Genomic DNA, 12,174 nt, shown 5'->3' with positions numbered 1-12,174 from the left:
AGAATGTCTAGTTTCAATATCTTTATTGTGTCCTCTTGAGAAATCACCAGCCCTAGGAATTCATTGACTTGCTCTGTAGGGTTCATACAGAGTCTTGTGTACAGCAGATAAAAGGACAAAAGAGCTTTATAAAATATCATTGGCAAAAGACTCAGTGCAATCAATGTCCATGTCTGCAGGAAATGTTATCTGATATTGACACAGTCAATATCAAGTATTTACAATTTGATGAAAGCTTTGGGGTCATTCATTGTAGCAAAGGCTGCAGGCTCTCTAAATCTTGGATCATCAGTCTGAAAAGAGAGTAGACCCACATTTACCTGAGTTGTGTGTAACAACCAGTTTTCTGAAACAAATATTGTATGTCAAGTCAACTTACCATCCACTTTGTGAGTAGGTGCTGGGCGAAGGTTCTTACTTCCACACAAACTTCTGGCAGAAGGACACTGTCTGCATGAGACAAATTGCATGCCAAGATTTAAACACCTTTGTTCTGTTATGAAATGAGTAATATACTTTTTGTATTTTATATTGTGTAATTTGTTATATAATGCAGGGCTCCCTTGAAAAAGAGACCTTAGTCTCAATGGGACTCCCTGCTAAAAGAAAGGTCAAATAAAACTTTGTTTGGTGGCCTTACCCTGCATTCCAGGGCAGTCTTGAGGTCTCTGCACCTGTAGCTGGTGCCCAGAATGCATGGGTCCTCTCTCTGTTCTCCTGCCTCTCTCACTCCCCCACACAGACCCACCCTCTGAGAAACAAATGTCTCGAGTTACTCTCACAGCCACTTACAGTACATCCCCACCCAACCCATAGAAACTAAGTGACATTTATGTTATGTTACAGTATGTAGTTGAGTGAATCTAAATATGACATACCTCACACACATTAAGGGCAGACTCTGGTTTACCCAGAACCCCCTTCAGCTGGTGGGCATGGAGCTGGGTGAAGCCGTCACACTGAAAAGAGAGAAATAAGACATGAGCCCAGAGGCTTCTATAAGGCTCCTATGTGAGATGAGGGGCGATGTAGACCAGGGGTCAGGGCTGACCTTGGGGAGGGCGTTGGGGTGGAGCTGGCAGACAGAGCCCAGGAAGGAGGCGGTCTGAGGCTCTGAAGCGTTGGAGCCCAACTGTAGATGAGTCAAAACCGCCAGGGTCAGACAGGACTCACAGTCAGACAGAGGAGCACTCTCTGAGAGAGAGAAAGTCATTTCAAAACAAGGAAATATAAAAGAGGAAATGGATAGAGAGAAAAGTGACTATACGGTGGTGGTGCAGAGCAGGAGAGATGAACGAGAAAGTGGTTATGAACTCACCACTGACAAGCGTCTCCATGCCATGACAGACTTGGATGAGGGTGCAGATGGCCTCAGGGGTGATGTAGCTCAGGAGCATGTCCATCAGCATCTTACCATACTTCTCTATCAGGTTCACACACTGATCTTTGTAAGATGAGGGCAGAATGCCACACACCTTCCCCAGCATATCAATCACAGCCATCTGGGAGGGGAAACAGATACAGGGCATGAGTGTGTTTGTGTGTACGCATGCCTTAAATAAATGGAATCACTACAGTAATTGTATTTCTAAGGCTTGCCTTACTTTTGGCAGCATACTCTTCAGTAACTTGATGAGATAAACGCAGAAGGTACATTGTGGTGAGAACTGCACCTGGTAGACAGAGAGAAAGAAAACAAGATGAAGACAGACAAACACCGTCAGGTTCAGACAGACAAAAACAGTCAGCAGGGCACAGAATAGGTCAGAGAGAGAGCATTAGTCTTGTTCTTTCTGTCTCACCTTTGTCATTGTCATGGCTGACTTCAGAGTGTCTTGAATGTGATTGGTCAGCAGGTCATGCTGCTGGCCCTCTGACTGGGAGCCACACAGTCCCAACACGGAGCACACCTGAGCTGGTTTCTGTGGGAGAGGAGAGAAGCTTAATTTAGGCTCATTCAGTCAGAAGTATTTGAAGAAGTACAAACCAGGATCTTTCTCAACCTCCCACTAACACTTACGACGAAGCTGGTCAAGAAGGTGAAGGACAGGGGGAGGTTCTTATCCACCTGCTCCTGGCACAGTTTAGGTGCTGCAGGACCTGGCATGTGGTCACACAGTTTCTCCAGCTCGCTCCTGATCTTGGTCTGGGGATGGAGGAGTGGCAGAGGTTGAGAAAGATCCTGAAATCACTTTGAGATGCATTAAGTATATTTATTGGGTTCTACAATCATTAACACGTATTAAAGAAAGTATCAAAAGCTACAGTTAAATACTTAGTAGTTTCTTTTCATGTTTAGATAGAAAACAGGGTGTCTCTAATTCCACAGCAGTGCAGAACAGAAATGCATACTGTACCACTTATAGTGTAGAGTGAGGGTTTGAGATGGCCGTTATAGGGGTGTTACAGGTGAAAACCATATCAGGAACTGAAAGTCTGTGTTTCCTTCTGGTTTGCTCAAAAGAAACCTCAAGACTCTATCCTCAACCTTACTTCGACAACCAGGAACAAAAACTGAACCAGGTGAATGGACATCATGCAAATAGTAGCGATCTGATGGTTATGGGTGGTTATGGGTGGTTATAGACTGTTATGGGTGTTTATGGGTGGTTGTGAGTGTTTATTGGTGTTTTTATGAATTATTAAATGTATGGTTCAGGGGTGTTCTGCTGATATATTCACCTGCATGTCTGGATTGGAGAGAAGGGCTGTAAGGAGTTCAATTATTTGGGCACAGTCCTGGCAGCTGTCCCATTTCTGAGTGGAGGAGAGCAAAAGAGAAGAATGCTAACACAAAGTTGTGGTGGGATACTGAGGAAAAGACCTCCATTTATTCTACTCAGTATATAAGTGGACATTTATATTATTCCTAAAAATGTACTACCTGAAAAACAGTGCTTGATTTTGATTAACTGTTCTTTCGTGTTGCAAAACATTTCCGTCTTTTATAAACTGACTGTTTTCTACCTTCTTCTTTAACAAGAATACAGAAATGAAATTGAAATATACACTTATGGAATAATTTGTCGTAACCAAAAAAGAGATAAACTATTCTTTATATCTTTATACAAATATTTTAGATTTTAGATTTTAGATTCTTCAAAGGAGCCACCCTTTGCCTTGATGACAGCTTTGCACATTCTTGGCATTCTCTCAACCAGCTTCACCCGGAATGCATTTCCAACAGTCTTGAAGGACTTCCCACATACGCTGAGCACTTGGCTGCTTTTCCTTCACTCTGCAGTCCAACTCATCCTGAACCATCTCAATTGGGTTGAGGTCGGGGGATTTTTGAGGCCAGGTCATCTGATGCACCACTTCATCACCCCTCTTCTTGGTCAAATAGCCATTACACAGCCTGGAGGTGTGTTTGGGGTCATTGTCCTCTTGAAAAATGAATTATAGTCCCACTTAGCGCAAGCCAGATGGGATGGCGTATCACTGCAGAATGTTGTGGTAGCCATGCTGGTTAGGTGTGCCTTGAATCCGAAATAAATCACTGACAGTGTCACCAGCAAAGCACCCCCACACCATCCCACCTCATGCTTCACGGTGGGAACCACACATGCGGAGATCATCCGTTCACCTACTCTGCGTCTCACAAAGACACAGCGACTGGAAGCAAAAATCTCAAATTTGTACTCATCAGACCAAAGGACAAATTTCCACCAGACAAATGTCCATTGATCATGTTTCTTGGTCCAAGCAAGTCTCTTCTTTTTGTTGGTGGTGTCCTTTAGTAGTGGTTTCTTTGCAGAAATTTGACCATGAAGGCTTGATTCACGCAGTCACCTCTGAACAGTTGATGATATGTCTGTTACTTGAACTCTGTGAAGCATTTATTTGGGCTGCAATTTCTGAGGCTGGTAACTCTAATGAACTTATCCTCTGCAGCAGAGGTAACTCTGGGTTTTCCTTTCCGGTGGCGGTCCTCATGAGAGCAAGTTTCATCATAGTGCTTGATGGTTTTTGCGACTGCACTTGAAGAAACGTTCCAAGTTTTTTCAATTTTCCGGATTGACTGACCTTCATGTCTTAAAGTAATGATGGACTGTCATTTCTCTTTGCTTATTTGAGCTGTTCTTGCCATAATATGGACTTGGCCTTTTACCAATTAAGGCTATCTTCTGTATACCACCACTACCTTGTCACAACACAACTGATTGGCTCAAACGTACTAACAATGAAAGAAATTTGCACAAATTAACTTTTAACAAGTCACGTCTGTTAATTCAAACGCATTCCAGGTGACTACCTCATGAAGCTGGTTGAGAGAATGTTAAGACTGTGCAAAGCTCTCATCAAGGCAAAGGGTGGCTCCTTTGCATAATCTAAAATATATTTGTTTAACACTTTCTTGGTTACTACATGATTTCATATGTGTTATTTCATAGTTTGGATGTCTTCACTATTATTCTACAATGTAGAAAATAGTACAAATAAAGAAAAAACCTGGGTGTGTCCAAACTTTTGACTGGTACTATATATTTCTTGAATTACATGTGTATACAAGTACCCATAAATATATATATATATAGAGAGAGAGAGAGAGAGAGAGAGAGGGGGGGGGGGGGAGAGAGAGAGAGAGAGAGACAGCACATTATCTGGTAAGTTTCTACCGGTAATACACATTTCTGTTTTTTTCTCACCATATTTGTTAGCTTTCTGAATCTGCTTTGAACCTTGCCAGTTGGTTGTTAGTACAGTAGGCAGCACAATATGTTACATACACTAGTATGGCTATATTTTGGGGGTTAAATGGGGGAATCATTGTTCCAAAATAACAATAGTTCTTACGTTCAGCTTGTCCCAGGCGTTTTGTGTTTCCTCCCCAGTGACAACCCTCGCCAGAGCTGTGGAAATATTAAAAGATGATTAAATAATTGAGCACTCCATTTATGGTTCTAAATGTCTCATGAACAAGATTACACATTTTAATTACATGTTTAATTGAATTAAAACATTAATTAATATGTCAATAATGTCCATTGAATAGAAAATACTATAACATCACATTCATAGAGTAAACAACCTAAAATGTGTGCAATTGTATAGCGGACTCGTACCTGTGGTCTGGTAAGCAATGAAGACAACGAATACAAGCTTAAACAATGCCATCATAAGTCAGTCGCTCCCTTAAAGACTCTACTTGAAAAATGAATACCCGCTCAACGTAGAACTGGGGTATGGACAGGGTCCACCTGCCACATAAAGCCCTCACCAATCAGAGCTTGACAGAAAAGTGTGATAAGCTTTTTGTATTCTCTTTGGTATTGCGTAACTGAGTTGTACAAACATAATGTTGGTCCCAATTCAATAGAAGCTGTAATATTAGTATGTGGATCCTCTAACAAAACTAATTTACAACTAGACATCCCTGACTGAACGCTTGAAAGTGTTAGGTTCTAAATTAACCTATTAAATCTCACGGACAATCAGTAAAACTTAAACCAAGTTTATTCACCCATTGTGTCAATACAGCTGCAAAAGACAAAAACATATTTCCACCAGTGGTAATATACTGTATATACCCCGATTTGGGGGGTCTCCTCCTTTTCTCTCAACATTACATCTTTATTGCTTGGCAGGAAGTTAAGTGATATGGGCAATAAACTGTTCCTTCTCCCTTAATATGGACCCCCTTCCTCACTAATCCACAGCTCTCCACCCTTAGCAGTGCCTGCCAACATGTGATCATCTTCCCTGCACACAGTACATTCCAAGCTTAATTGCCTCCACCATATACATTCCTCCTACAGATAACCATTCACTTCTGGTGTAGACCCTCTTAAATCACCACAGGTTAATGAGAAGGGTGTGCTTGAAAGGATGCACATAACTCTGCAATGGTGGGTTGTATTGGAGAGAGACTCAGTCTTAAATCATTTTCCACACATTTTTCATGCTAGTGAGGGCCGAGAATCCACTCTCACATAGGTACGTGGTTGGAAAGGGCATCAGTGTCTTAACAGCGCGATTGGACAAGGCAGGATACTCTGAGCGCAGCCCAATCTAGAAATCTGTCAGTGGCTCCTGATTAAATTCCATTTTCACAGAACCGCTTATTGTAATTTCTATGACGCTCTCTTGTTCAGATATCGGTAAGTGGACTGGAGGCAGGGCATGACAGGGATAACGAATCCAGTGGTTTGTGTCATCCGTTTCAGGAAAGTACCTGCGTAATTGCGCACCCAACTCACTCAGGTGCTTCGCTATATCCCATTTGACATTGTCCGTAAGCTTGAGTTCATATGCACACAAAAAAATCATACAATAATGGAAATACGTATGTGTTGTCCTTGTTAATGCAGACAGAGAAGAGCTCCAACTTCCTAATGATAGCCTCAATTTTGTTCCGCACTTTGAATATAGTTGCGGAGAGTCCCTGTAATCCTAGATTCAGATCATTCAGGCGAGAAAAAACATCACCCAGACAGGCCAGTCTTGTTTTTGAGCAAACGGTGTTCGGTAGCTTGTATGCGAAGCAGTAATTGTTTCATAACATCTCCTTCCATGTCACTGATGCGTCGTGAAACAGTGTTGTTTGATGAAGGCATTGTCTGTATAGTTTTTTGGCCTTTCCTCCCACCATTGTCCCAGTCATATCCATGGCAACAGGAATAATTAAGTCCTCCACAATAGTATGGGGCTTGCGGGTCCTAGACACTCGGTAGCTCACCATATAAGACACTTCTAGCCCCTTCTTATTAATGGTATCTGTTGCTTTCATACATGTCTTACTACACGAAAGTCGTCTTAGTTCTCGCTCAAAAAACTCCTGTGGCTTATTTTTCAAATTGGCATGTTTTGTTTCTAAATATCTGCGCAAGAGTGAGTGTGAGATAGTACTTTTGCACATATAACACACTATGGCTGAGGAAAGGTACTACTCCCAATATAAGTGAACCCCAAATCAATGTAGTTCTCATCATATTTGCACCTCTTCGATGGTCCAACATCCCTGTCTGTTGTTCGGTGCTTTCCCGGGTAAGGTGCAGTAGCTCTTCGGCTGCATCAGATTCACAACTGTCAGTGTCAATGCTAGCTGGGCTAACAACAAATGTAGAATTACTGATGCTAGCATTGAATGTGCTCGTGGAAGCAGAACAACTTGGGTAGTCGACAGGTACAGGTGTAGTACTGCTGGTAGTAGCAGTACTACCAGTAGAGCTGGTATGTGTCTCTATGGACGCAGGCCTTACTTTTTTGAACCATTTGTACATTTCTGAGCAAACGGAATGAGCAGCAGCTACCCCGCGAGAGAGTAACGATTAATGTGATTGGATGTTAATTATTTGACTAGGCTACCTGTATTTGACATTGTGTTGTTATTTCGATGAACACTAAATGGTTTCATTTTATTTTTGGCAGTGAAACGAGGCTACTTAGGAGAGAAGAAAACCTCATCCAAATGTATAGCCCCGTTGGAAAATATACACTACCGCTCAAAAGTTTGGGGTCAGTTAGAAACGTTCTTGTTTTCCATGAAAACATGCATGAAATTAGTTGCAAAATGAATAGGATATATAGTCAAGACGTTGACACGGTTATAAATAATGATTTTTAATTTAAATAATAATTGTGTCCTTCTTTCGTCAAAGAATCCTCCATTTGCAGCAATTACAGCCTTGCAGACCTTTGGCATTCTAGTTGTCAATTTGTTGTGGTAATCAGAAGAGATTTCACCCCATGCTTCCTGAAGCACCTACCACAAGTTGGATTGGCTTGATGGGCACTTCTTACGTACCATACGGTCAAGCTGCTCCCACAACAGCTCAATAGGTTGATGCTTATTTATAAAAACCTCTTAGGCCTCACTCCCCCTTATCTGAGATATCTACTGCAGCACTCATCCTCCACATACAACACCCGTTCTGCAAGTCACATTCTGTTAAAGGTCCCCAAAGCACACACATCGCTGGGTCGCTCGTCTTTTCAGTTCGCTGCAGCTAGAGACTGGAACGAGCTGCAACAAACACTCAAACTGAACAGTTTTATCTCAATCTCTTCATTCAAAGACTCAATCATGGACACTCTTACTGACAGTTGTGGCTGCTTTGTGTGATGTATTGTTGTCTCTACTTTCTTGCCCTTTGTGCTGTTGTCTGTGTCCAATAATGTTTGTACCACGTTTTGTGCTGCTACCATGTTGTGTTGCTACCATGTTGTTGTCATGTTGTGTTGCTACCATGCTGTGATGTCATGTGTTGCTGCCTTTCTATGTTGTTGTCTTAGATCACTCTTTATGTAGTGTTGTGTTGTCTCTCTTGTCGTGATGTGTGTTTTGTCCTATATTTATATTTTATTTTTTTATAAAAAAAAAAAATCCCAGCCAGGATCCAGGAGTCGCCTCTTCACTGTTGACGTTGAGACTGGTGTTTTGCAGGTACTATTCAATGAAGCTGCCAGTTGAAGAAATTTGAGGCGTCTGTTTCTCAAAGTAGACACTCTAATGTACTTGTCCTCTTGCTTAGTTGTGCACCGGGGCCTCCCACTCCTCTTTCTATTCTGGTTGGAGACAGTTTGCTCTGTTCTGTGAAGGGAGTAGTACACAGCGTTGTATGAGATCTTCAGTTTCTTGGCAATTTCTCTCATGGAATAGCCTTCACTTCTCAGAACAAGAATAGACTGACAGGTTTCAGAAAAAGGGCTTTCTTTCTGGCCATTTTGAGCCTGTAATCGAACCCACAAATGCTGATGCTCTTGATACTCAACTAGTCTAAAGGAGGACAGTTGTATTGCTTCTGTAATCAGGACAACAGTTTTCAGCTGTGCTAACATGATTGCAAAAGGGATTTCTAATGATCAATTAGCCTTTTAAAATGATAAACTTGGATTAGCTAACACAAAGTGCCATTGGAGTGATGGTTGCTGATAATGGGCCTCTATGTAAATATTCCATAAGAAATCAGCCATTTCCAGCTACAATAGTCATTTACAACATTAACAATTTCTACACTGTATTTCTGATCAATTTGATGTTATTTTATTTTAACTTGCTTTTCTTTCAAAAACAAGGACATTTCTAAGTGACCACAAACTTTTGAACGGTAGTGTAAATGGACTGTCCAAAAATGTGAAGGTTATTTAAAAAAACATTTCAATAGTGAAGAGGCGACTCTGGGATGCTGACCTTCTAGGCAGAGTTGCAAAGAAAAAGCCATATCTCAGACTGGCCAATAAAAATAAAAGATTAAGATGGGCAAAAGAACACAGGCACTGGACAGAGGAACTCTGCCTAGAAGGCCAGCATTCCGGAGTTGCCTCTTCACTGATGACTTGAGACTGGTATTTCTGATCAATTTGATGTTATTTTAATGGACAAAAAATGTATTTTCTTACAAATCAAGGACATTTCTAAGTGACCCCAAACTTTTGAACGATAGTGCAGGGGAGGTTGTCTTCTTTTTTAACAATTTGCATAATACGATAGGAAATGTATTCAGTTATGATATTAAAATAGAAATACATTTGTATTTGATTATTTGTATTTGAAATACTTATTTTCTGTGTATTTGAGTTTTTTCAAATAATGTTGCCCGAATCAACTATTTCTATTGGAAGTATTTTTAAGTATTTTAAAATAATGTCCTATAAATAGCATACTATTTGAAACCATTTCCAAATATGTTATTTCACATACCAAACAGACCAGGGTTCAAATGGATGGAGTGTTTACATATTTGTATTTTAAAATACACTTGTCTGTGTATTTGAGTATTTTCTGATACATGCCAATACTTTCAAAGTTCATTTCCAAATACATTCCAATACTCAACTACTTGTATTTTCAAAGAAGAAATATCAAAATAATTACTACCGAATGTCTTCGAATGTAATTGACATACCCTTTATAGTATTTGAAACCAGGTCTGATTAGAATATAAACTATTATAGTTTATGTCCATTTTTTAAGGCTGTTCTCAGGGGCACTTCCTTATTGTAGAACCTATATGGTCTATATGGTGATTATCCATGTTGTGCAACGGAATACATTTTATCTCACTAATGACCCACTTCTTGGGCCATACCTCAAGTATAGTTCAAGGTATTTACATTGATTCTTGATGGCTGGATGCTGAGAGGACTGAATAGGCCATGGAAGCATACGGCCTAAGGTGTAGGGGCTAGGAGGAACCTAAGTGCTCCACAGTCTGCCAGCCTCTCACCACTGGTGCAATCATGTGGCCTCTAATTCATTTTCGCTGTGTCATGGTATTGGCCAAAGATAAATAATTTATTGGTAAATCTGACTAAAACCTCAAAGTGAACTTTTCAGTCCTGACTGGCTAAACACGTTCCAGTGTGGGCCATGTAGGCTATCACAAAATGACTCATAGTTTCCCCAGAGATGTTTCTGTTAGTGGTTATGCAAAACACGTGTTCTGAGGATCCCGAATGCAACAGTGACACAAAAGACTCATGACTGCATGGTGCCATAGAGGCTGGTGAACATGTCAGAGTGGCATACCTCAGGAAACACTGTGTGTTGCAACCATGCTCTTATGTGTCTGTCACATGGGCAGGTCTGAGCAATTAGTAATCAGCCATGCAAAACAAAACTCTATGTTGGTCTGTGTGTTCAGAAACAGATAATACGGCAGTATCATTGTTTGAGATGGGTCTGAACGTTCATGCCTTGACCAGACACAAACCCTATACTCGGACGATTAACCATGGAACAAACATCATCACAGATAAAATATTACCAATGGCTTTTTTTTGTTCCCTTCCCTTATTCCACAAAGAACAACACAAAATAGTTTTCAAATTGTGTTGCATACCAGAAATGTTTCTATGCAAATGCACTGCATCGACACATTGTTACTGTGACCTAAGATAACATCAATAAAGTGTCACTCCCTGAAACAAGGAAGAATGATGGTGAGTTTGTAAACCAGATCCCAAGCTTTAGTGTGGCTATTTTATTTCAAATGACACATGAGTCATGTTAAGAGCTAATGATCTTCTTTTTTTACTCAGAATCTTCCCAATGGAGCTTTCTCAAGAAACAGTTATTGGTTCTTTTCTGCCTATGCATCATTCTTTCTACGCGAAACCCACCACTGGTGTGCATGGCCAAAGAGCTTCATTTTCATGTCATCCAACAAATGTCAATGCCTGGTGTTTGATAAACGCCATTGGCACTTGGACTGGAACCAGTGCTATGTTCAGATGACATGAAGATAGAGCTCTTTGGCCACACACACCACTGGTGGGTTTTGCGTAGAAAGAATGATGCATAGGCAGAAAAGAACCCCATACCTACTGTAAACAATGGTGGTGGATCTTTGATGTTATGGGACTATTTTGCTTCCACTGGTCCTGGGGCCCTTGAACTTTACGCAGTACAAGGACATTTTTGCCAAAAACCTGGTTGCCTCTGCTAAGTGGATCTTCCAGCAAGACAATAACCACACGCACACATAAAAATCCACAAAGAAATGGTTAATTGACCGCAATTTCAACATTTTGCCAAGGTCATCTCAGTCCCCGTACTTGAACCCCATTCAACACCTGTGGTTTGAACTGAGAAGGGCAGAAAGATCTAGAAAGATTCTGTATGGAGAAATGGTTTACGATCACTCCGAATGTGTTCTCCAATCTCATAAAACATTTTAGAAAAAGTCTCAGTCACGTTATCCTTGCAAGGTGAGGTATTGAAAGGTATTGAGAACAGGGATGCCAAAATATTTTACCTGTCTTTTTTGGGGAAAATATGTCTGTTAAACAAAATCTCCTTCTCTAACAATTGTACTACAATAAAATAATATAATTTTCCAAAACACTTTAGCAGTAGTTCTATTATTTATTTCATACAGTTTTTTTTTGCTCATCTTTATCAAAGGTGCCAATAATGTTTTACGTGACTGTATACAGTATGCAATGGCAAAAAGCGAAACAGAAATCTCTTTGTGTTAAAGACTGATTTCAACAGACTACTATAGCTAGCTCTGGAGAGCTGCCCCCAATGAACCAATTTTACTTTGACAAAAGTGAAGTTTAATTGTGACTTGAGAAGTGTTTTACGATAAAATCCTAAAACAGATGTTTCTGTCACAATGCACAAGTCTGTTGCATGATGTCAATTTCCCTAAATAATTTAAATATTGTATAACTGTTCATTAAGACATTACACAGAGGAAATGGAAAGCAAACAAGAGTGGTGAACTA

The 12,174-nt window shown here is 40.5% G+C and overlaps 1 protein-coding gene across 1 annotated transcript; it reads right to left on the bottom strand.

Moving 5' to 3' along the window:
* Window positions 1-414: 414 nt before the first annotated feature.
* On the bottom strand, window positions 415-5,121 carry LOC129818261 (prosaposin-like). The gene is made up of 11 exons (XM_055874014.1): window positions 5,067-5,121; window positions 4,798-4,853; window positions 2,683-2,757; window positions 2,021-2,146; window positions 1,803-1,922; window positions 1,596-1,673; window positions 1,319-1,502; window positions 1,052-1,194; window positions 879-959; window positions 641-751; window positions 415-450 (listed from the first exon to the last, which is right to left on the bottom strand). The coding sequence occupies exons 1-11, from the start codon at window positions 5,119-5,121 to the stop codon at window positions 415-417; spliced, it is 1,065 nt and encodes a 354-aa protein (XP_055729989.1).
* Window positions 5,122-12,174: the final 7,053 nt, after the last annotated feature.

Source organism: Salvelinus fontinalis, chromosome 21 (assembly GCF_029448725.1).
Source record: "Salvelinus fontinalis isolate EN_2023a chromosome 21, ASM2944872v1, whole genome shotgun sequence".
Classification (NCBI taxonomy): Eukaryota; Metazoa; Chordata; class Actinopteri; order Salmoniformes; family Salmonidae; genus Salvelinus; species Salvelinus fontinalis.
This window is presented reverse-complemented; position numbering and strand designations above follow the sequence as displayed.

What these genes read in the sequence shown, in the direction of transcription:
- LOC129818261 (XM_055874014.1), bottom strand. Translation starts at nt 5,121, where the DNA reads ATGATGGCATTGTTTAAGCTTGTATTCGTTGTCTTCATTGCTTACCAG. An exon ending in CATTGCTTACCAGACCACAG is followed by an intron (nt 4,854 to 5,066) that starts GTACGAGTCCGC and finishes ATATTTCCACAG; the next exon opens with CTCTGGCGAGGGTTGTCACT. An exon ending in TCTCCAATCCAGACATGCAG is followed by an intron (nt 2,147 to 2,682) that starts GTGAATATATCA and finishes CTCCATCCCCAG; the next exon opens with ACCAAGATCAGGAGCGAGCT.